The sequence below is a fragment of the Sceloporus occidentalis genome, unplaced genomic scaffold (genome assembly GCF_023333645.1).
Source record: "Sceloporus occidentalis isolate IW3139 unplaced genomic scaffold, rSceOcc1.0.p SCAF_6, whole genome shotgun sequence".
Taxonomy (NCBI): Eukaryota; Metazoa; Chordata; class Lepidosauria; order Squamata; family Phrynosomatidae; genus Sceloporus; species Sceloporus occidentalis.
The window spans coordinates 90,217,689-90,243,809 of record NW_028316986.1 but is presented as its reverse complement, the minus strand read 5'-3'; the positions used below and the strand labels follow the sequence as shown (position 1 = coordinate 90,243,809).

The 26,121-nt window shown below is 40.8% G+C and overlaps 1 protein-coding gene across 1 annotated transcript in view; it reads left to right on the top strand.

Moving 5' to 3' along the window:
• Window positions 1–10,418: 10,418 nt before the first annotated feature.
• The window catches only part of PDE7B (phosphodiesterase 7B), a 262,193-nt gene continuing 246,490 nt past the window's right edge, over window positions 10,419–26,121 (top strand). The window contains exon 1 of the mRNA XM_089530312.1: window positions 10,419–10,515. Coding sequence (XP_089386438.1) covers window positions 10,432–10,515 — 84 coding nt within the window. The 5' untranslated portion in view covers window positions 10,419–10,431. The remainder of the gene's footprint in view (window positions 10,516–26,121) is intronic.

The following is a 26,121-nucleotide window of genomic DNA, read 5'->3' as shown; positions in this document are numbered from 1 at the left end:
GACTAGCAAAAGTATTCATTACCTCATTATGCAAATGAATTGAGTCATGGGAAGCTTCACTAGCATGTGCACATGCATGGACACAAACACACCACTAATCTCTCACTCTGAAGCTTTGTAGATGAGAAACAGGAAGTTGACTGTTCTTAGCTTTTTCATGTGTAATCAGGGGTGCATAACCTATACCCCAAGTGTTTTAGATTGTCTGATTTGAACCCCTTGCTTTTCTACCTCCTCTCCTCACTAAGTTTTTTTTCCTTTCAAAATTGCAGGAGTTCCAGCTATTCACAGGTATATTTTTGGCAAACCACCTCTGAACCAATCTTGCCAAGAAAACTCTGTGATAGGTTTGCCTTAGGATCACTGTAAGTTGGAAATGATTTGAAGACACATGACGATGACAACAACATAGCTTCACTTGGAATGAGGATTCTACAAAGTTTAGAATTTGATTCCTGCTTGAGGAATCAAAAGTTACTCAGAATTATGCCTATGTTTGGTTTCATCAGCATCAGCACCATGCTTATTTGTATGCCACTTTTCCATAGCTGCTCCAAGTGGCTTACAATAACATCAGAAAGAAGTTACATAATATGAAACAGTAAGATTTCTAGATGATTCAACAACAACTCAGGATTTAAATAATCAGTTGTAGGATAAACTTTGCATAATAATAAAATACAAAGAGATTAAAGAATCCACAAATAATTTGCACACCAAGATCTATTTTTTTTTTAAAAAGGGAGAAGTTAAAGTAGCAGCAAAAATTCATTTCATTGAAAATTGTACGTGTTGCTCCATCCACAGCCCCTAGAGAAGCTCCCACCCTCATGGTCTCTAAGCCCTTTCAGCAGCAAGAGTTTTGTAGCTGCAGTCATTCTGGATGCCAACTTCGCAGGCAAGTGGAAATGGGCCAGAAGGAAGACCAGGGTCTACTTCTTGCACCACTCACAGCTAGAGGCATCTTCTGCCCTTTTATAGCTGAAGCCAGTCAGGGTTGCCAAATTAGTGTTGGAAGTGCTGCATCCACAAACACTTTTAAAATGCTGTATGTTGCTTATAGTGACACTATATAATAAATACCTTTTCAGTAGGGAAGAAAAGAATATTCAGTTTTTTGTTTCCTCATTGAAAAATAGGTTTCCTAACAATTGAGAAACTCAGGGCCGATTTAGATGGGCCTTTGTGCCGCCCTCGTCACGTGCTAGGGGTTGGCCGAGGATGCACTATCCATACCGGCCTCACCCCTAGCATGTGATGGGGGCGTCAAAATGGTGGCGCCCTGTACACACAGGTGCCGTCATTTTGACGCGACGGACGTATAGCATCCACATGTCCCATCGTGCTTGCAATGTCACGAGTGCGCCATTTGCGCACTTGGGCGTTGCAAGCGCGATGCAAAAAGAACCCAATTTAGAATGGCAAAGGGACTCAGAATGATCTGGGGGAAAAACTTATTGATTGATACAGACAAATTTAAAATTTGGCTACAAGAAATTGTTAATATTGAAAACACAAATGTAAAAGAACAACAAATAAAAATGATTGGAAAATGGTACAGGACGCCACATCAATTAGCATTTATAAATGATTAATTTCAATCAAAATGCTGGCATGGATGTGGAGCTAAGGGACTTTACATACAGTACATACGTGGTGGCCCATTTGTTCAAGAATTTTGGACAGAGGTTAAGAAACAGATAAATATAATAATAGGGATAGAGATACAGTTAAGCAAAGAAAATTGTCTAACTTTCAATTTAGGGGAATTAAGATTAAATAGTAATCAAAGATATGTAATAAAACAATTTCTAAAAGCTGCTCATACAGTGATTGCTTATGGATGGAAAAACAAATCAAATTGGAATATGTCTTGTTTGTTTAAATATATAAAGGAATACATATTATTTGATTTCCTTAGGGAAATAAGACTTAAATATATTGGGGAAAGTAATAAAGAATCATGGAAAGATAAATGGATAATGGTGATTAAGAAAGTGGAAGATAAAATGGGGTATGAAGAAGTAAAAAATATAATTAATGATATTTTCCACATCTCCGATAATGATTGTTAATTTGATTGGAATGTATTTCCCTCAATGCTGTTTTTTGGGAGGGGGGAGAGGGGAGAGGGGAGAAAAGTATATTATGAAATGTGGATTGTATAATTTGTATTATGTACTGTGTAATAAAAAATAAGTTGAGGAAAAAAAGAAAAGTAGTCTTTCACAAGAGACACACGACTTTCTGAGGAAAAGTGTTTTTGTGCAAATTTACATGATTCTCATGCAACCCTTTTCTCCCTCCCCAAGTATTTCTGTGGTGAATGTTTTATCTATGCTGAATGAAACACCTGGGGAAGTGCACAAATCAGGTGTAGAAATATTTGTTTCCTCTGTGGTGAGAAGGAAACTGGAAATTATTCACCTCAATTGCAAGGATGAAATAATCAGTATTTACATTTGCAGAGTTCAGACTACCTTCCATCTGTGAAGAGGTTTGGGGTTTGTTGTTGTTGCTGTATCCCTTCAACTTATTTCCAGTTTATGGAATCCTAAAGTGAATGGAGTTCTCTTGGCCTAAGACTTGTTCAAAGGGGGGTTGCATTTGCCTTCCTCTGAGGATGAGAGAGTGTCACTTGCCCAAAGTCTTGCCCAGTGGGTTTCCATGGCCAAGTAGGGATTTGAATCCTGGTCCCCAGTCACAGTCTAGCATTCAAACCATTACAAACACTGGCTCTCGGATTGGCTTTTATTTCATTTTCATTATTTTAAGATGGATCCAAGGGCCTATTATCTCTGGGTCCAGAAAGGTGCCCATGTTTGACACGAAGTTGCCTTTTCTTTTTAGAAGGTCAACAGTAGGAATCAACAGTAGGAATCTGTATCAGGAAATAAATTTTCAGAAGAACTAAAAACAAAGGCATTGCTGCTGAGATTCTTAAGGCAGGAAAAATGGCAGGAAAGGGGAGACTAGAAAGACACTATCCCATGTGGACAACCTCTGAGATACTTTGTGTAAGATATCTGATGTTAGGAAAAATAAGAGAGGCAGGAAACAGGAGACACCATGGACACCATTAGGCATAGCTCAGGTTAATGCTAAATACATTTAAGCTGGTTTACATATGTACAGAAACATACATGCACAACTCACCAGGCAGCTGGGTTGCATAGTAGAACCTGTGTTCCAGCAATCAAAGGACCAGGAATGATGGGGGTTTCTAGCTTGGGTTCTGCTGGCTATTTGCCATAATAAATTATTTTGAATTTCAGAACAGGAGTTTGGTACTGTGTGTGCTTGGTATCTGCTGAGGTTTAATTCCACAACACCCTGTGGATACCAAAACCTGTGGATGCTTAAGTCCTATTATATACAATAACATGGTAAAATGCTGTCCCTCATATAAAATAGCAACATCAAGGTTTGCCTTTTGGAATAATTTTAAAATATTTTCAAGCTGTGGATGGTCAAATCCGTGGACGCAGAATCTGTGAATAGGGGGGCATGACTGTACTCCATAGCCCTACTCAGAACCATCTATAAGTATTTTAAAGCAGGGGTGGCCAATGTTCAGCCTGCAGAATGCTGCATGTGGCCCTGAATGCCTTTTTGGTGTCCCGTTTCTTGGGCCTCTAAGTCTCCAACCCCAAATTACAGAGGCAATATTACCCATGAAATGGCCTCCATTACTGCCTGGAGCAGTGTTATACAGCATCCATGCCCCTTTTAAATTTACTTGCATGAAAATCAGCTTAATGAGCAATACAGCATACCTCTGTGTGGAATGAAAATTGACCCCCACCATAGTTGCCCAACCATGCTTTAAGGCTTTCTGCTCTTGGGGAGGCCCTCTCTCTTGAGACAACTCATTCCTTCCACTACTGAGGATCCTGGTGGCTCTCTCTCTCTCTCTCTCTCTCTCTCACACACACACACACACACAGAGAGAGAGAGAGAGAGAGAGAGAGAGAGAGAGACCTATTATTATAGATAAATAACATAAATAAACAATTTATTATTATTATTAAAATAATTGAAATATATCCTATTTTATATATATATTATTACAATTATATTATGGGAATAACATATTAGGAGACCTAAAAATGACTTTAGGAGCCACATTTCACCTGTAAGCTGCACCCCTCCTCTCATTCTGTGCACTCTGCACATGCATAGCTTTGCATTGTTGTTTCCTTTTCAAAGACTCTTTTGGGATCTTTTTTGCTCATTCCTAATACCCTAATTTTGGAGATTTTTCCACAATTCAAAAATAATTACCTTCCATAAACTTGTTTTATTAGTTGAAAGCAATCCAATTAAATTTTAAAATATGTTTTTAATGCCTTTCTATTTCATTGCCTTAAAGAGAGTAAGTACATGGTTGTCTGTTCATGCATGAGGAAAAGCAGATATTTGAGCATTGTTTTCTCAAAGTCACAATGACATTTTATTCACCACCACTGGACTATTTTATCCTCCTGTGTGTATAATCTAATGATGTGGCTTGCATTTTGGTTTGGACAGCTAAGACAACTCCTGGGTTTTTGGCTCTGCCTTTAATTTTTCTGGCAGACAAGAGCTGGTTAAAGGCGAAAAATTGCAGCTTCTACTCCATTTAACAAAATACAGTTTCCAAAGCTGAGGCTTTAAGAGCAAATAGTGCTGTCCAATTTTGTCATATTGTAGATTATAATGGGTGCTAGCTGTAGCTGCTTTTACAGTTTGCAAAACCATACTGGACTACAAGACTGGAAGAGGTTTAAAAAACAAATTATATTGATTATAGGGAGTGACATGCTCTAAGCTTGGTGAATCTCTTAAAAGTGAATATTTTCCTGGACTAAACAAGAGGAGCTTAGGTTTTGCATAACAATTCAGTAACTTGGAGTATTCTGATGTATTTTAATTAAATGTAACCATTTTAGTTGTTTTTTTTTAAAAAAACAACCCTGGACAATGAAGATTAACCTTTCATAAACTGGAACAAAATGATAACTGCAGTTAATTACCATAAATTTTAATTCAAATATTTTCTTTGGATTATTAAAACACAATCCCATGGGTTGAAAACCCCAATGTGGTTAATTTTAGAGTTCATCTATGAACTGTTTTACAAAATTATTATTAACTACTTAATTTCAGATGTATATACAATAGTGACCGTGAAACAACTAGTGTAGCTACAAATTAACAAAATATTTAAATTGTGAAATATATAGCTATTTGAACTAATCTAGAAATTACAATCCCTTCTTGTCAAATCCTGACTTTTGCTGCATCATCCTGAACTCAGACAAGACTTATGAGCTCTTTGATTCTCTTCCATCTCCTGTTGGTCTCAGTCTCATTCTTATTACAGTCTTATCCTAGTACAGTGGGTCCTCCATATCAGTGGGCACAAATCACCATGCCTCATATTATTCAATGGCATCATGTACACTCAGATGTGCTGACATGTCTGTGTACATGTCACTGCCATTGAATAATACAGGGTATGACTATATGCATTTTTTGGCCATCTTTTGGGGATCTGTTGTAGTACTTTTAAAGTTTTCCTCTAAAAGAATAGTTAAAATATCTCATCAAGTTGTCCCAGCTAAATGTTCCCCCAAGCCACTTAGGAAAAGGCACAGTGTTGGCGACTGGAAGAAATTACCAAGATAAGTATATGAAATAATCTAGAATTGGGATGGGAATCTCAGTTGATCTGGGGTCAATTTTAATCCCTGACCTTCCACAGACCCTTAAAAATATGACTTCTTTACTCTTCCACTCCAATAAGTGACCACTTCTGATAGGGGAAGAACTAAGTGCCACCTCAAACACACATGACAACATCTGACCTGTGTTTTGCAAGGCTTTGAAAGAGCAGCTTCTCCTGCAGGCTTTCAGCATATGTTAAGTAAGGCAACCATATGATGAGGTTTTCCTGGCAAGATTTGTTCAGAGGGGGGTTGCCTTTGCCTTCATTTAAGGCTGAGAGGGTGTGACTTGCCCAAGGTCACCCAGTGAGTTTCCACGGCTAAGCAAGATTCAAACCATGGTCTCCAGAGTCCTAGTGCAAGCCTCAAATCACTATGCCACACAATCTCTCTGTTTTGGAATTAGCAGTTCTCATTTTTTATAAATGGGGAAGCAGTTAGAAGGGGTTTGGGGTCTACAAATAGAACCTTGGACATCCCATTGGCCCTCAGGCTGCACAATTCCCATCTCTACCTAGAACAAACACAATTCTGAGTCTATCCCAAGGAACTGACTTGGTATAATAAAAGTAAAGCAAAGATTTGGACCGTGTGTGACACTGATGCAGTCGTATATATTAGCTCAGAAAATTAAAGGAAAAAACTTATACTGACCAGAATTGCATTTATTATTACATTTAACTGGTTTAAATTTTATGATGGTTTAATGGCTTTTTAATTTTTGTATTCGGTAAATTCTAAACTACTGTCGTTCTAAGTGGTGTAAGCTGCATTGAGCCCCAAACTGGAGGGGGGGGGAGGCAAAATATAAATAAATATATACAATAATAGGGCTCTTGTCCACTTTCTGTTTCATTCTAACAATGTTCAAAATAACTAATTCTTTTTATTTCACTTTGCTTAAGAATGTATCCTGTAAAACAAGGGTTGGGAAACCCTCAGCCCTCCAGACACTGATGGAATATATACCCTCCAATATTTCACTGATGAAAACTGGACATATGTGGACAAGCGACATCAGAGAGCGATCAAGATGACAAAAGGAAGAATACATATGCTAAGAGATGCTGCAGTAACCTGCTTCTGCCTGAGCCCACTGAGAAGAGCAAGATGTGTCCCCTCTTCTCCTTTCTCCCTCCTGAGGAAAAAGGAGCTAGGTGGGAGGAGGAGAAACTGAGACATTTTTAAAACAGCTGAAAAATTGTGATGACAGAGGACAATTGGTGGATATGGGAATGCAACGCCTATCATATATCACCAATGGCCAGGCTGGCTAAGGCTGATTGAAACTGGACTTCAACAGTTTCTGGAGGACCACAATTTCTCTTCCCTGTTTTGTTGGGAGGAGAGGCACGAGGGAAGATAGAGCATAAAGCTGCATGGTGTTAAATCTCTTTTTCAAAGAAATAGATGAGTGAGTGTAATCCCTACTTTCTTCCATTCAAAATGGCCAGAGTGAAAATCACCAGCTGATCCAAACACTGGGTCCATTCATACTACACAATTACATTGCTATGACTCCTTAACTGTCATGCCTGCATCCTGTGGAATCCTGGGATTAGCAGTTTGGTGAGGCCTTCTGGCTGTGTAGTTTTAGTGACCCTCAAGAAAACGACAAGCCACAGGATTCCATAAGCTGTTGCCATGGCATTAAAAGTGGAATATAGCACTATAATTGTGTAGTGTGAATTGTCCCATTGTGTCTAAAATTATTCCGCTGAACATTAGCAGAACTCCTGCAAATTGGTCTCATTGGCCTGGGATTGTATCACCAACACCTCATGATCAGAACTTAGAAAGGTTACTTTTTGACTACAATTCCCAGAATCCTCCAGCTGGCTTAACTGGGCCATACTATTTTGAAGAATGTGAAAGCGGTAACTTATAGGGTTCCCCTAGGTCTTGAGATTTCTGGGCAAAAACCCAAGGCCTAAGAATAGCCCATGTTATCATCAGGCATTATGCATTAACTACCAACCAAAGTTGATTTCAGCTTGTACAACCCCCTCCCTGCCAGGACAGAACATATTTTCCTGTTTGGAAATTAAGACATAAAATTTAGCTTAGGGAGCTTTTTCAGATCACGGTGAAATGTTGTATTATTCCTTCTTTCTTAGGGGAGGCAGGGTAATAAATATTTAATGTATCCTATTTGCTTCTAGTCCCAACATAGATGCAGAGCGGAGTGGAGGGTGAGCTCTGATGTTACAATGACTGGAAGGAAAAGGATGTAAATACATAAAGTCCCCGGAGAGTCTTTGAAAGTTGCAGCAACAAATCAATTTACCCCTGGAAACAATAGCAAGTTACTGCTTTCATAGCTGAGCTGGAGATTTGCACCCAGTTCTTTCCTCGTGACTGGAACAGAGCCCCTCAAAATGGGGAGACTCTGCACCCACATGTGCTGCCTTGAAATAACACATGAAAATTGGAAGTGCAAGGCTGGGCTCTGAGATCTGGTAACCCATGCCCCAAAGAGTAACTTTTCAAAGCTCTTCCCATGATTAATGATATGAAAGTGCACCAAAAGTTTTCATAGGATTGTGCAAGCCCCATTTCACTTGCCAAACACCTTTTGAGGAGAGACCCTTCCCTTCTTTTTCAGTCCTAACTCCTTTCCTTCCTATCCTGCTCATTCTTCTTTTGTTCATCTGCTCCAACGGTCACCACACCTTTTTTGTACCCAGTGGCTGAATAAGAAGACCATTCCTTCCAGGAATATTTGTGGCTGTGTGCATCCAAGTGTGTGGACAAAAAGTCTAGGGAGGATGAAAATAGGAAACACTGACCCATTACAAATGGGCATAAAAGTATGGACTGGGTTCGTACTAGGGTTAGGAAGGGGCGTCACTTCTTGACGCCCCTAACCCTAGTACGGACCCAGTCCGTACAAAATGGCGGTGCCCTATGCACATGGGCGCCGGCATGACTACATCACGACTGTGCCACCTCTAAATGGGGTGGTGCGGTTGTGACATAGTGGGGCCGCGCAAGGGCGCCTAGGGTACCCTTTCTGCGGCCCCAGAAGGAGCTCCGTTTCAAAGCTCCTTCCAGCTTTGCGTCTCTGGGAACAGCCTTTACATGGCTGCGCCAGCAACGCAGAGGAGAAAGGGGCCAAGCGGCCCCTTTCTCCTCCTCCCCGCCGCCGCCGGGTGTCCTTGGGGCTTGAAGCCCCAAGGACACCCCTTTCCAGTGCGCAGGGTAGCGGCCTTTTGAAGCTTCCCCGCGGCCTGGAAAGTGGCGGATTGGGGCCTCAGAGGCTGCCATTGTGGCAGCTGAGGCCCCAATCTGGCGGGGAAAGTGCCGGTTCCAGGCCACCCCAAACGGGCGGTCTGTAACGCGCCACAGTAATTTTATTAAAACAATGTGTTGCAATGGGATGCTAAAAGGAAATAAAAAGCATAAAATATATGCAATCCTATAAACAAACAGGCTTGTGCTGGCCTGTAAGACACGCCCTAACAAACACAAGGCTAGTGTTGCCAGTCAGTACTAGGCTTGAAAACTGCAAATCCCATACAATGTAATAGAACATAAGGAGGTGTCAAACATACAAAATGCCAGTACAATGGCAGATAAATCCCTTTGCACCTCTCAGTAAAAAATTAAAAGGGATAGCACAGTACGCCCATTACAATTGCAAAGTAAACAATCAGAGACCAAACGCATTTCGACTATGTGTCTTCATCAGTGGTCATGGACAACTGTAAAGATAAAATAGATATGGGTCACATAACAACAAAGTATAAACAATAGAGAAGACCATGTAATTAAAAACACATAATGCATAAGTACCTAATGTTACAGCCCTGTAAAGTATATCATATAATATGTAGGGACATCCAGTCACAGTAAGCAAGTTGTTGGTCCTCTTGGACCTAGTATGATGCCTGGAAAAATATGTATACATATATATACAGGCAAATTATAAATTGTAGATTGTAATAGCAAGAATTTAAATGAATGCACTCCAAATTATATCCATACTTACCAAAGACTTGGGTATCCCACATGTAAATACAAGCCCTAATGGGGTTTAGCAAGTGGGAGCTCTTTGTGCATCCAGACAGATCAAAAAGACCAGAAAGTCCCAGATGTTGTTCTTTCTGTTTTTATTTTGGGAATCTATGCACATTTTATTTTCTCCCAGAATATTTTCTGTCAGCTCCCAGTACGATCAGAGACTTTTTATACCATCTTCCCAGGTTGGTTTATTTTAACCTAGTATAAAGTTGGAAAGAACGGGAACAAAAGAACGGGAACAAAATCTGGGACTGTACATTCAGCCTATGCGGGCAGAGGAAAATATTCTTTCGGGTGGGAGAGATATTATGTAGTCAGGTTTCTCCCTCTCAGGCTCCCACTACTTTGTGCTCTGAATTCAAGGCAACCCACAATCCCTTCAAGCCTAACATTGTAAAATGCACACACACACACACACACACACAGAGAGAGACCAAAAGAGGAGACAAGAAAGCTGGTTGTGCAGCAGCTGCTGCTGCTAATTTTCAAGCCACATCGCACAAGAGCTTCTCACACATTCTCTTTCTCCCACCTCTCCCCAAATGTTCTGCCTGCTGTGTGCAGGCTTGGTGTTTACAGTTCAGGGCTATGGAGGAGGAGGAAATATTTTGCCTATTGTTCAATGACGTCAATGGCTTCGCTCCCAGTCACTTGAGGGACTCTGGTGCTTAGCAAATGTCAGAACAGTGCTGCTACAGGCATGTGCCTCCAAAAACGGCTGCTTGTTACAGCATATCTTTCTAAGGCCTCAGTCTGGATAGAGCTGGCGTGTGTGAGGGAAAAGGTATGGAAATGGCAAATGTTAAGTTTGTTACCTATGGAACAGCTATTATTTCCTGATATATGGCAGTGGTGGTGCAGGGGTGAAAGGAGGGAGGATTTATAAGCAGCTATTTATCCAACTCCATCATATCACTTTCCAGTGCAAATTTTGTTTGTATTATTCTAAGAGGATAAAAAAATATTGTGAATTTCACAATTAGAACTTATAAAGTGGAAGTATATGAATCATTACCTAGTGGCAGTTCACTATTTGCAGCTGGACCACAATGTGGCTATAACCTTCCTTCTTTCCCCTCCTTCCCATTCCCTGGCTCCAAACTGAAATATGGAGTTGGAAATATACTTGCATGTAAAACTAGTAATGTTATTGGTGTTTAGGCTCAGACGAAGAAGATTTAACAGTTCATGCCAGACTTAAGCCATTATTGTAGTTATTTATCACAGAAAAAGCATTAGCCAAAAAGAAGAGGAGGGGAGTCTTTTGGCAAACGGTTTGCAGAGGGTAACATCTGTAGACGCATCCCAATTGTGCACGCCAGTAGGAAATGGGTTTTGTAGATGGAGGTTCCCAGATCGTTCTCTCAGGTCCCTGTCCATGGGCTGTGCTTAACTCTGAAATGCCAGTAGCATTGGCTTGGAATTATTCTCTTGAAACCAGTGAGCTTTCACTTTCAAGTAAATATGGCTGGTAGGACTGGGTTTGAAGGCATCTGGTTACAATATAAATGTTATCTCTGAGAGGACTTTTCATCAAGGTCAGAGGAACTCAAGAAAGACTTTCCATGTTGTCCACATCGCAGGTAAGCCTTAGCACTTTCAGTACTTCTGTGTCTACATCATTAGATGCTTTGCTTTTTACATTAATGGGGGGGGGGGGGCTGTAACCCAAATATGAGACGTTAGGAGGCAAAGGCAAATGCCTCAGGTGGCTGATTTTTGGCACAAGGAATTGTCTGTTATTTCATATATTATTGCATCTCTGCAGTGGTTGGTGGTGGTGGTAGATTTTCTCTCTGGGGTGCTAATTTTTGAAAGGATCAGACTTATAAATTATATTCTGCAAATATTTCAACTATTTACTTCATATTGTCTATGCACGTCGAGGCAGTATGCTATTCCTTTGCCGAAATAGAAATTACCTTGCAGATCTAGTCAAAAGAAATGAACATTTGGGTCAAAGTAGGAAAGGAACTCTGCCAGTCAAGTCATTTCCCAGTTTTTGACTAATTATCCTGCCTTTGCTCTATGCAGAAAAGGAAGTCAGTCGGGGTCACTATGTGAGTGAGCTCTCAAGAGCAAAATCAAAATACGTTGTGGAGAGAAAGAAAATATGAGAGTGCTGAGATGCACCAGATGAAAAGTAGACCAGAGAGGAATAAGTTTACATGTTTATTTTATTTATGAAAATATTTATCACCTGTCTTCCTGACCTAAAAAGACCCCAGGACAAAAAACATATTTTAAAATATATTGAAATAACAACCAAGCTATTATTGAAAACATAGCAAAATCAAGGCCATATCAACATTATTAAAAGCCAAATAGAATACCATCACCATCTCACAAACTATAAATAAAGTGGAACCCAGTCTGGCTGCCCTAGAGAAGGAATACTACAGTTGAGGTGCTGCCACAGAAAAAGATCTGCTGTATGTTTCCACCAGTCTAGGCTGTCTTGGTGGCAAAGCATACAACAGAGTCTGGGAAGATCTAAAGAAGACTGCAGAATATGTGCAAATTTTCATGGGAAGAGATGGTGTTTTCCTAAACTGGATTTGACTTCCACTTTAAAAATATTCATATCATCTTAATACATTTGGAAAATGTTCTGAGAAGTCAGAATTCTTCTAACCAGTTTTGACCAGTCTATTGTTTGTGTGTGCTTCTCAGGTGCAGGCATAGTATGACACAGAATTATTTTATCCTCTAGCCCAAACTTTGCCTGTGTGTGAGTGTGCATGTGTACGTGCGTGTGCATGCACGCCCATGCCTTCAAGTCACCTGTTGATTTATGGTGACCCTATGAGGTTCATAGGCAAGGAATATTCAGAAGTGGCTTTGTGAATTCTTTCATCTGAAATATAGCCAAAGCACTTGGCATTTGTTGGCTGTCTCCCATCCAAGTACTAACTAGGACTGACTCTGCTTAGCTTCCAAGATCAGGTGGGATTGGTACCTTACCCTAATTTAAAATGCTGAACTGAATTCAGCTTGCATAATCTGCTGTGTTTTGGGTTACAGTAATGATTTCAGGATGCTGAAAGACAATATTATTCACTTTACATAGGGAGAGATGAGATATAAATATTTCATCTTGAATATTTCAGACTTACTTGTTGCATCGTATCTGGGAAAACAAGACTATTTTTACTTGTTCTTCACTTAGCAGTAGCACATTCTTGCATTTCATTTTTTGATTTATATAGTTTTAGCTAATCTGGCATCAAATGTTTGCAGCTGCTGATCTTAGAAAACAACAGTAAAGTAGGATCCATGTTAGTTTTGTAGAAAGGTTCTACCTAGAATCTACCCAAGGGCTTCTCTAAATGAACACATTGTTCTATGATGGTGCATTGAGCTATGAATCTTAATATAAGATCTCGGACTTTTGTGCAACTTGGGAGAGGAATTTGTCCCTTCCCAAATCAACATTATCTCTGTGAACAAATCACTCTATGTGCATTGGGCTAGGCAACATTTTTCTATCTAGGGTAACCTCTCAGGGGCCACAGGCCTATAGGGGGTTAGATGGGGCAAATGGTAGATGGAGCCAGAACCAAAAATAAGCAAGCCCACTCCTCTTCCCTCTCCTTTTTTCACACTCCTCTCTTTCTCCTCCTTCTCTCTCTGCCTCTCTCTTTTTTCTCTCGTTCTCTTTTTCCCCTTTCCTCCCCAACTAATGAGTTGCATGGGAGAGGCCATGTTGCTGTTTGCATAAGCCTGAACTGACCATTCACAGAGGGCTTTTGAAATTGGGTTGAGGGCCACATGGGCATGTCACATGTGGCCCTTGGGCACAGGTTGTTCATTCCCAATGTACATTCTCAATAGAGCCATCCTTATCTGTTTATGTGATGTATGCATACCACATTACGCTATGGCTGTGGTATCACATGGTATAAATAGGGCAATAGATAAGCTGTAAGCAGAAAAGAAAAGATGCAGAGCTGTGACTCTCAAACTTTTGTCCTCCAGATGTTTTGGACTTAAGCTTCCAGAATTCCTGATTGCTGGTCAAACTGGCAGGGGCTTCTGGGAGTTGAAGTTCAAAACACTTGGAGGACCAAAGTTTGGAAATCACTGATGTAGAGGATCAATTATTTGGTCTAAGCTTTCCACCTATCCCAGTATGAAGGAAGAGAAAGGATAATATATTGTTTTTAGATGCTAAACTACTGGGGAACATTCCAGACAATGGCCAAGATCCTACATCAAGCAGGTGGAGCATAACACTCCACTGACAAAAATCCATTTCTTCTGCCCAGAAGCTGACAAGCCACAGGAAGGGCTGCCACTGCTGCTAACTCCTGGGAAGGGGAGATTGCCTGTCTGGAACCGTTCCCATTGCCTGTCTGGAACCGTGTTCCCCCCCCCCCTTTTTTAAGCTGTCAATCAAGCACTTAGGTGATTAGACGCCACAGTGACATCAGTTGCTTCGATGCATTTTGACGCAGGCTATTTTTGTTCCCCATTCCCATTTGTGTCTTTCAAACCTGTTTTTCTGGGTTTTGTGTGTGTGTGGTCAATGGATCGCTAAAGTGCCTGAGCACTTGGGTGGCTAGGCATCATTGTGATTGCCGCCCAGACACTGGAGCACTGACACACTCAGCAAAAACTGAAAAACTAAAAAGAAGAAATAATAGTTATAAAGAGGGTGTGCAGTGGGTCTCCTCACGCATAGATCTATGTGGAGTGGGGGTGGGGGTGGCAGGGAGGCGTCATGCAGGGAGGCCAATGGAGCAATTTACAATGTTCAGACACCCAACAGAGTGCCTAGGTGACTGAAAGCTTATTTTTTTAAAAAAAATTGTCTACACACATAATCGCCTTGCCCTGTTTCCCACTCTACCGAGGGAAAGGCTACGCAAATGAGGGAAAATGGGGCTGGGAATGCAGGAAAGAGAACAAAGTGGGTGACACCCCTGGGACATCCCCTTGAACATTGCTCCTCCCCTCCTAAAATACCAATTCAGACACCCTGTCATTCCCATTAGTTTGCCCCAGATCCGAGACAGCAGCTGCCAAAAAACTGGGGGAAAAGTGCAGTCAGGATAACCCGGGTTATCCACCACTGATTCGGGTTTTCGCTGGAGAAATCAATCAAAGTAGGATCGAATGCGAGTTCAAATGGGAATGATTATAATCCAATATTTGATTCGCTTTATAGCCCAGTGGGAATGGGGCCTTGGTCTCAGCTTGGAAGAGGGAAGAAGCAGGGTGTACTCATAGATGGAATATGCAGTGGCATCACTAAGATGGTGCAGTCTGCACTGAGTGACATCCCAGAAGAGGGGTGACACCTGGTCAGATCTTCCCCCAGTGATGTACTATTTATGAAACTGCCCCCCTCCCCGTGCTGCCCCATCTGTGGCATTCTCCCCCTGGAGCAGTCCTATCCTATCCATGCTTGCTCCCCCTCAACTGTCCCATCCTTTTCCTCAGCTTTCTGGGAGAAAGCGTGTGCACCACCCCAGAAGCCCCATCCCTGGAATCTCTGCCCCTACCCACACCACACCAGGTGGAGGAGCCCCACTGGGTGTATGGACCTGTACAGACCAGCCCAAAAGGTCAGTCTGTGGGCGAAGTCACAGCGTAGCATCCACAAGCTCGATGCCATGATCCCACCCCCATGGTGCAATTTTGGTGCACACCCATTTACACAGTGCACGCCATCATGATGCCACAGTGGTGCTGCATCTACACAATGCAGCACCAAAGGTGTGTCATAATGCCGCACTGCTGAGCCTATCACACCCTTTCTGGGGCGGAAAAAGAACCTGCCATTTGCGGGTTCTTTTTGCACCAGGTTGAAGGTAAGGCATATGGTTGCCGCACCCCAACCCAGTGCTTCCAGGGGCAGCATACAGCTGCCCTGTATGGGCTGCCTGTACAGCCTGCAATCCTCTTTTCCTTCCACCCAGAGCCTAGACCAGCTGCATCAGCATAGTCTGAATTAGCCCCCCTCACACTCCCCAGATTTAATCAGCAGCAGTGATCACTGCCACTCTTTTCCCATGGCTTGAAAAGGTCTAGAGTTTAGCCCTCCCCTACCCAGTCCAGCCAGAGACACATGTGTGCATTTATTGTAATATGTTTTTAGATTTTATCTGTGAGCCACCTTGGGTCCCTTTGGGGAGAAAGATGGGATAGAAATAAATAAATAAATAAGCAAGCAAGCAAGCCACACTCAGTGGCATCACTTGGAGGTGTAGGGGGTGCGGACCACATCAGGTGACATCCTAAGGAGGGTAACAGCACTGATCCCCAAAAATCTGCTTTTGGGCAGAAATGGTCGGTGCCATTTGCCTGTATCCCATTAAAATGCTGAAGAGATGGAGTGAGGCAGGTGAGGCTCAGTGGAAGGAGCAAGGATTGGTCCCGATTTTTTTTAAAAAAATAAAATTTTAGTCTTTTAAAAATTTCTTTAAAAACATCATCTTTTACCAAATTTTCATTTCAACTACATAAAATGATGCATATATAAATATACTGAGGCTGTGCATATGATATTGTAATTTAAAGGTGTAATTTATATTTCTCTAATTGTTTATGTCACAACTGTTACCATAACATTCAGTGATATGCAGGAAGTATGATTAATGAGTAGCATTAGTACAAAAAACATGACTAAAGATTCTGTACGGTGTGGGATAGGATGAGGTCAATGGGGACAGGTGACATTATGAGTTACTGCAGCAGTTGATGCCACCTCTAGTGATGCCACTGGCCACACTTACACATATGTATGTCACTAGCAGATTGCCACCAGATGTATGCTTGTCCACAAACATCCAAAGCAGAGATATTTGCCAGCAGTCAATAGACAAGGTTTGGTATAGTCAACAAGCAATGTTTAGTAGTCAAGAGCCTTCTCATAACAATCATTTTTATACATTTCTACAAGAGTAATAGTTACATTAATAGAAGTGCTCTTATATCAGGAATAACCTATGCGCAGTATGCTAGCTGATGTACAGTAGAAGAAAAACAAGTAGCAAGGATTTATTCCCAATTTCTGTTCTTGGGTGAACTACAGCCAACAAGAAGACTAAAGACAGATAAACTGGTGAACTGGAGAGATAACGGCAAGTTGGAGAATTATTATTACATGCAGTCAATTTTGTCATTGATCTTTATTATTATTATTATTATTATTAACCTTTATTTATAAAGCACTGTAAATTTACACAGTGCTGTACATACAATCTTTTTAATTTGACAGTTCCCTGCCCTCAGGCTTACAATCTAAAAAGACACAACACAGAAGGAGAAGGGAGTGGTGGTGGGGAAGGGGCCTGTCTAGTAAGATAATACATATAAAATACATAGCAATACAGGAAATGATTCAATAAAACAGACAACAAAAGAATATCAAATAGCAAGTGACAATTATGCAATGCCTGGGAACGCTTCTCTGAACAGGATGGTCTTCAGCTCCGTTTTGAAGCTGGTTAAGGAAGTGATGACTCTTGCTTGCAGGGGAAGAAGGTTCCAGGAGTGAGGGGCAGCAAGTGAAAAGGGGTGAATCCGAGATGGGGCAGAGGAAATCTTTATTCCAGACCTTGTCTGCACAGGCTAAAAGCTCCTGTTCTGGCATCATCCTGTTTGGATGATGCACGTCCCAAACCTTGGTTCTGATGAGAACAGTCCAGATGACATCTGGCATGTTCCACACCAGAACTGGGGTATAACATACCTAAAACATATTTTTAAAAGTAATCCAGTCCCGCACTGTAGAGGCCATCTTCACTGGTGTCCTGCTAGGTTGCCAGGCATAGAGGTCACTCACTTCTGGGGTCAGCATAAGATTTCCAGTGGTGGTAACAGGCAGACATGATCTCAGAGATGGAGACAAGAGTTTCCAAAAAGCTGCTAGAGGTACCAGATGAGCTATTAAGGAACTAGATCTTGTACTTATGGAGGGCAGGTGCCAATCTCCCCAGCAGGCGAAACACTGTATCTCTGACAAATCAGAAGGGAAATCATGCCCTTTCCTGTTTTATCTCTGACTGGAAATCAAACTTTTTGAAGATTTTTTTTAAAAAAATGTTTGTTAAGGTTTCTGGGGATCAAGAAGGAAATCACCATGTTGTAAAATCCAGTTTGCAGTGGCTTGAGTTTTTATTAGGCGATTTTTCACCCCCTAAAATTTAAATATTGTGTGGAGGTCCTCAAAGTGTTGGAGGTGTACTTTCTAGCTGCTTAACAGTTCAGACTGAAATGCAGAGCATATTCATAGCCTCATAACATAGAAACCAGTTGTCACCATTATATAGACATGGCCTCTGCAAAGTTGCAGATGAGGTGGTTTGTTCAAAAAAAGGGGGAAGAATCACTGCAAAAATCACAGCATGGGCTTCAGATAAACAAACTGGTTTCTACTAGTGTTGCCTCCACTAGTAGATAGTGCTCACCCCCATTCCTGTATCCAACAATGTGTTGGCTACTAAATGTTTGAAGTATCTTTTAGCCTTCCCAGCCCTTCAGACTTTCAGTACCGTGTTGTACAATTAATTCTTGGGAGGCACACTGGATGTGGAGCATTCACTGGTATTTTCCTATCTCCAAATGGTTGCCATGCTTTTTGTCATCCTTTCCCCATCCAAAGAGGACCATCAGGCCTCTTTATTTCCTCTTTTTGACTGCATAGTGTTCTCATTAAATGTATGTTAATCAGAGTTTAAATATAAGGATCCAGGAAGGAAGCTTGCCATCACTCATATAGGGAAACAATGAATTGCACCCAGTTGCCTGATAACAGCTCACTCTTCACATAATATAAATAAGTAGACACTTGGCTTCTTCTTCAGCATTTGCAAAAAGAGGGATGTGTTTGAAGTCTGTCAGTGTTAAGGATAATTGACTGTGGGAAGCCTGTGAATAAAATGATGTTTTAATTCTTTAAGAGACGATTTGGAACCAGCACATTGTTGGCCAAAATGAATGGGAAGTTACAGCATACTGATTTTTAAAAAGGATTAAAAATGTGATTGGTGGTGAGAGGATGAACAATTCTGCCACAACTACTTTGTGTCTTTTCTTCTTCTTATATTTCTTCCCTCCCTCCCTCCCTCCCCCTTTTTTTCTGGTGGCTTCATTCTTCATTTCTTTTCCTTCTGCTAGAGATCTTCTTTTCCACTGTTTTATTATGTTGACTTTACTTATATAACATAGGTATCATGAAGGATGCTGTATTTGACATTGATCCATCTAATTATTTTAAATCCCCTACTGTCCTGAGGATCACAATGTAAACTTTTTCCAGTGACAAACCTGGAATGTCAGCTGGAAATATTTGTAAAAATACAGGAGGATAAATGGAGGAACAACACAAAAAGGGAGTTACAGCTTCTTTATTTAAAAGTAACAGGTAAATTTAGGAAGAGTCTTGATGTAATATCTAGATGTTCATAAAATGCAATCTAATATTGTAATAGAAACAGTTGTCATGTATTTTCCTGAAGATACAGGGGGCTCTTGGCATCTGCTGGAGTTTGGTTCCAGGACAACACACCCTCCATGGATACCAAAATCCATAGATGCTCAAGTCCCATTATATATGAAAGCGGAAGTAAAATGTCACCCTTTATATAAAATGGAAAAATCAAGATTTGGTTTTTGAGGGGGGGGGGGGTTGGGGGTATTTTCAAGCACTGGATGGTTGAATCTGTGATTGCAGAATCCTTTGATAAAGAGATTTGAAAATCTTATCCAAGGGTGAAGAGAAGCATTACCGTATCTTAGGAAATGGCCCATCTTTTCCAAGCCTCAAGGCTAGAAGGAGCCTTGAAAAAACGTGCATAGATAAACACTTTCCTTAATTTATAGATTTGCTATTTTTATTTGAATGGCTTATTTTGTGCCAGTGTCTGATGCATTATGTATCATGTTTACTGATATTACCTGGGACCCACCCTCTATGACATTAGGTCTCTAAAACTCTCAGAATTTGGAAAAGCCTTGACCAGGCAACTTTGCTAGAAGAAACATCATGGGTCTAATGATGGTGGTGGAGGTGGAGAAGGACATAAATACCCAACTTGGCTAGATCAGGTAGCTGCTCAGAGACAGGGTCCCTGAGGAAACTGGGGCTTTGGGTGGATGTGAATGAGGCATTAACATCTTAGTTCAGAGGTTTTCAAACATTCGGATCAAGTCTGTTTTCTTCATCTGTGATTCTTGCAACTGACTGCTGTGAGACAAAACTGGAACAAATATTGCACTTCATGCAGCAAGTGCCAACACAAACTGAAATCAATGCATGAATCCAGCCCTGTCTCCTACTGCTTATTCTGCTTTTATTTAGACAAGTATAGAGCACGGAGAATGTCCTGTTTTCCTGTGATTTGTATTTGTACTTATTTCCATCCTTTTCAAGGTGCTAGCTTTTCAAAAGCTGAATTTTTCAATGTCTTTTTTTTAATGATCAGCTATGAACAGACAGATATACACATTAAGCTTAAGAAAGCTTAATAAATGTTAAAATAACATTTAAGAACCACAAGACTGAAAACAAATCGGAACTAAACCAGCACAGAGCAGAAGCTGTCGCTCTTCTTTTTCCACTGTCTGCTTATAAAGCCACAATCAAAACTCTGTAGTTAAGGTGGGGCAAGATTCTACTATTTTACCATTTTAAGCATGAACATTCTAATCTGTTTCTTGGAAAATTGTTATGTTCCTTTCTGTCACTCTGAAATTTGGTATAACAAATCTTCTCTAGGAGACATCAGATAGCAAAATTCCGAGCTACAGCAATTTAAACAGAAGAAGAAGACTGGACAGAGTTATGAAGGCCTCTTTTTTCCATCTTCTTTTTTTTTTTTACAGCAAATAACCTTAAATCTTTCTGTGAAATTATTTCAAAATTTCAGAGGTGAGTCTTTCCTATCATTTGTTTGGCAAAAACTCAACATTAGAGGATGTAAAAGTTTCCATTTTACTAAGTGAAGAGTGAGTGTATACCATCTATCATTTCAAAGCTGAACCCAGAACACATGTGTCCAAGGAGCATCTGAATGTGGTCAGGATGGTATACATTATTAGTGAGAAAGAACTCACAAACTAGGATAGTCTGCAGCAGTTTGCTTTTCTCTGAGCCTACTGAAAAGGGCAAGATACTGATCCCTGCACTCCTTTTCCCCCTGCTGAGATGAGTGCAAACTACCATTGCACTTTGAAATCAGTTTTCACATTTTCAACAGGGAGGGCAAACAGATACAAATTTGCCACAGAAAAATGAAGACAATTAAGCGTTTGTGTGAATGTGCAAAAGTCCACATCAATTCACAGAATACACTTATGTGTAGACTAGCCCTTTGTTCAAAGTGCAAACCATTACCCCTTTGTCTGCCCAATCTCACTTCCCTTCCTTTGGATGCTTGTCTCTGTTTAAACCTGAGTCTGTTTGTGATCTAAGATCTTCTGGAGAAGCTATTCTCTCTATCTCACCACCTTCTTGGGCTCATTTGTAGTTGCTGCCAGACATTGGGACTTGTTCCTTAAGGAGGTAAGGGTAACTCCATTATTGCTTTCCTCCCAACAGCAAGTGAAAACTTCCCTGTTCAGTCAAGAATTGTCTGTGATAGGGTATTAATTTTTTTTTCTATAAATTGTCAAAACATTGCCTTTTAATGATCTTTAAATGGTTTTAATTTATTTTTAAAATTATGAGTTTATGAATGTGTGTGGTTTTTGACCTATACTTATTTTAATAATTTTCAAGCCACTTACTGTCCCATTATTGGAAAAAAGTTGGCTATAAATGAATGAAATTATAATGATAATTTAATCCTGGAATTTATTCCACCACAAAAATCTGCTGTAGCCTTCAAATGCCTGTTCCATCCCTGCTGGGTTCAGCTCCCAGACTGCTCAGTTCTCTACAGTTCAGTTTTGTTTGAAGTAGGTGGGAGAAAGGCACTCACATTTTAAAAAATATTTTTAAAATATTTTTAAAGTCTGCTCCTTTAAAGATATAATTTAAAGATATAATAGGCTGGTTAAGAGGTGGCAACTTAAAGCAGAGCAAATTCATAGGAAGTGTAGAGAAGGTAAGTATGAGATGGATACTTTCAGGAAGAGTTCATGAGCATATACACTCTGACATACACACACATCATGGCGAGGAAATACTGCTGAGCCATCAGGACTGTATTGCTCAAAGACACCAAAGTTTCCAGATTTCTTTGGCTGGTTTTTCTCAAGAGGTGGCTCAAGCAAGCAGTTTTCCAAGAGTGGAATATCAGAAAGTGTCACGGATCAGGATGAGGGGAGTCCCACTGCAACACCGTGGGTGGGAAGCTGATCAGAGAGAGGTGGGGAGGTGAGAGTGCACTTTCTTTCCATGTGCCAAACTGCCAGCACTCTTTCAAGAGCATTAAATTTGTTCAGTCAAAATACATGCATCTACTGTAAGCAGAATTCCAACTTGAATTGCCTTGGCATCTGCTGTACCTCTAACACTTTGAACAATTTAAGCAAGTCTATGGAAATTACTGGGAGCACTGAAGTAGCACATTTTGTTTGTAGTGAGAAGGATTTGCTGTTCTCTGCTCTCTCTTTTTGGATCAGAAACACACCACACCAAAGATGAACTCTGTCCTTAAAAAAAGAAAACATTTTCAGAAGTTACAAAGCTTCTGTCCCTGTTTAGAGGAGAGTAAAACAATAACTTCATTGGCAGCAGCTGAATAAACTCCACTAAATGCCACTTAAGACTAAAGGAGGTCATTTCTCAATTTTGTTTCTGTTGCTCTTTAGTATTCAGTATATGTATTCAGTACAGATTGCTAAATATTGTATCATATGCATTGTGCACAATAATAAATACAGTGTAATATATTCCTAGATTCCAATAGAATTTGCCCCCTTGTCATCTGGGGTGGGAGGGGGATTTTCTCATTTACCCCTTCTGTTGTATTAGTGAGAAATTGCTGATGGCCAAAACTAATACTTCCCCCTTCATTCTTAAGATTGTTTTCATGCATGAAGGATCAAGTCCCAAAACCCTGGCGGGCGGGGCAGGGTTGGCAGAATGAGATAGTCACCTAAGGCCATGGAAGAGCTTCTTTCTTTTGGGTACACTGATACTACACAAGCCAGCACACATACTGACACCTTTACACCCTGTGCACCCTGATGACAGCTGGGAATGGGTGAAGACCAGTGCCCAGACTATACAGGCATCTCATATACAAAAGTCAGCCTTCTTCCTCCTTCTGTGATACTTGCTTCGAGGTTAGTCTACCCACCTAGAAGAGCACAGAAGTGCCCCAAGACTATGGCAGCAACTTAAGACCTGGTAACCCTAGATAGTGGAATTGCATAACATCAGTAAATGAAAACAATAATGCCTGTTTTTTGGTGTTTTTTTTTTTAAAAAAAATAGTTGCGGCTTATACTCTGAGTCCACTGTTTGCCTTTTTCTTCCTGATTTTGAAACCACCATCTCAGTTTGGCTATATAGGGAGAGTCTGTAGGTATGTTTTTTATTGGGATGATAGCTATGCATGGAAATTCTTTAGATTTTAGCCCCTTCTCTGAATTTTTTTTAGAATTTAAATCTCCTGGTAGGATGGGTGGGGGGTTGGGCAGGTGCATTTTGTCCCTAGGATTCGCCTGTACCATTGTACTCACCCCAACACAAAACTAATATTGTCCTTTTCTATCCCATTCCAACCCAACCACTCAGCAAGATGTAGATTTACCCATCCTGTTAATTTTTTTGTAGAAAACTGTAGGACATCAGTAGTAAAAACTCAGAAACCTTTATTAAGAAACTATGGCAGGTTACAGACATTTTGAAAAAGGGGTGTCTCTTCCAGATGCCCCTACTCCTATTACGGACAGAGTCTGTAACAAATGGCGGCGGCCTTTCCACACAGCCGCTGCCATATTGACATAGCGGACGCTGTGTGTCCGCACATCGCGCCCCGGAAGTGATGCTGTGAGTGCGCGACTAGTGCCTCGTGACGTCTTTTCCGGGGCCCAGGAAGGAGTGCGATTTCTGCATTCTTTCCTCGGAGCGTCCGGGAGCTGCACGGTTTGGCCGCTGTGGCTCCCGGATGCTGCAAGCGGCGGAGGCGGGAGACTGCCGCAATCCGGCGGTATGTAACACGCCTATAGGTCCCATCTTGTGACTTTCATTGTCAGACCTGAACCGCAAACCTTATTGTTATTGTGTGCTTTCAAGGCTGCATCTGCACTGTAGAAATACTGCAGTTTGACACCATCCTTTGCAATCCTGACATTTGTAGTTTTACAAGGTCTTTTTCAAAGCCTGCTAGTGGCTCACAAAACTACAGATCCTGTGATTCTGTAGGAGGGAGGCATGGCAGCTAAAGTGGTGTCAAATTGCATTATTTCTACAGTGTAGATGCACTCTTCGTCATTTCTGACTGATGGCAACTCTAAGGCAACCCTGTAATCATTGTTGTTGTTTGCAAGTTTCTTCATAGAGGATTTACCATTGCCATCCTCTGAGGCTGAGAGAGTGTGACTAGCCAAAGGTCACCCTGTGGATTTCCAGGATTGAGACAGAATTCAAACCCTAGTCTCCCAATGTCCTATTTCAACACTCAATCTGTTAAACCACGTTGGTTCTTTCCAGCAAACATTACAACCACATAATTAAACTACATATAATTCAAACCTCAGGCAGGCTGAATTCTTATTAATTAAAATCAATAAACACATTTATCTTTCCTTTCCCTCACTGCCCCTTTCTCTTTCTGGTGACAACCAGGCACTGCCTTACAAATGACCCTAATGAGTTTGCCTTTTTTCCTGGCTTATCTCAGAACCTGTGTCTGAGCTCACAGTTCTAAAACCCTCCTAACATATACTACCACTAATACATATCGCATTACTACATTATGGCAAGACAAAAGCACATGCAAGAATGTCAGTTCACTAAAGAGCTGTCTATATATCACTCATAAATATGTAGGAGTACCATTAAGTAAGGATTTTATCGCATGTAATTTTCATGCCGACCTGGGCATGGGACGAGATCGGGCTGGAACTAGTTAAAACTGATTTTACCACATGTAAAATTGCTGCTGTGCTGCCGCCCAACCATCACCCGTCCTCCAGCAGTGCTCTGGCAGCCAATTTTGATGCTACGGAAGCTTTGATATATTAACAGTACAATGAGTAACTTTACACTACACAGTTATAGCACTATGATTCCATCATGGCTCCATCCTATGGAATCCTGAGATTAACAGTTTAAAGATAAATATTTTGAATTCTGAACCAAAGAGTTCCTCTAATGACTCCCCAAAACTGCAAAGCCCAGGATTCCAAAGGATGGAGCCATGGAAATCGCACTGCCATAAGTGAGTAATGATTTCTGGGGATATAGTATGGAGGGGCATGGGAAGTGGTTTAAACAGAGAAATGAGTGCTGTTGATTCTCTCATCTGAATTTTCCTCTCTCAAAGTGTCTTGTAAAAGAGAATGATTTTCTTCCAAACATCCTCATGCAATGCACCTTTTTTTCAGAAGCCAGTGTAGGACAAACTCCTGCCAAGTAAGGGTATGTAACATGCAATGCATAAAAGTAATGGACCTGTTTGTTGTCATGATCTGTGAACCTTGAGGTGATATCGCAGACACAAATATGTATCTGTCTTCATGTGTGAAAACACTGAAGGATATAAACCTACATATTTTATTAACCTTTTATTTAAAAATCATAAATACCTTTCTTTCTACAGTGGGCCCTCCACATTCACTGGGGTTTAGGGGCACAGGGAAAAAGTGAAAGTGGAAAAACGGCAAATAAAAAAAATGCTATTCTTATTACCCGAGAGAACACCTCTGTGGTTAACTTCTGGCAGAAACTGGCCATAGAATCATTCTGGAGGACCTATAAATGCCTAGGGAAGTGTTTTGCCTAGGAATGTCTAGGTCTTCTAGTGTAACTCTATGGTCAACCTCTGGCAGAGTCACACTGGAAGACCTAGAGAGTCCTACAGGAAACATATTACTATATATACTCAACTATAAGTTGACTTCATGTATAAGTCGAGCCTCAAGGGCAGTTTTTGGGGCCAGGATTATGGACTTTGACATGACCAGTATAAGTTAAGGGTAAAACTTAGGGGAATGTAGCAACGGATGTGAAGGATGAAGCAAAGGAAAACAATACCAAAAAACGTACAAAAGTCCAGCAGGCATATTTGTGCTCAGGGAATGGTTCCTTTTTAAAATAAGAGTTAAAGTACAGTAGTTACATTGACTCCTGGATGAGTCGACTCAGGTTTTTGGGATCAAATTTTAACTAAAATTTCTAGATGAGTATATACAAATACATGAAGAATCAAATCTGCAAAAGTCAAAGCCACAAATGTGGAGGGCCAACTGAATTCATTTTGAAATT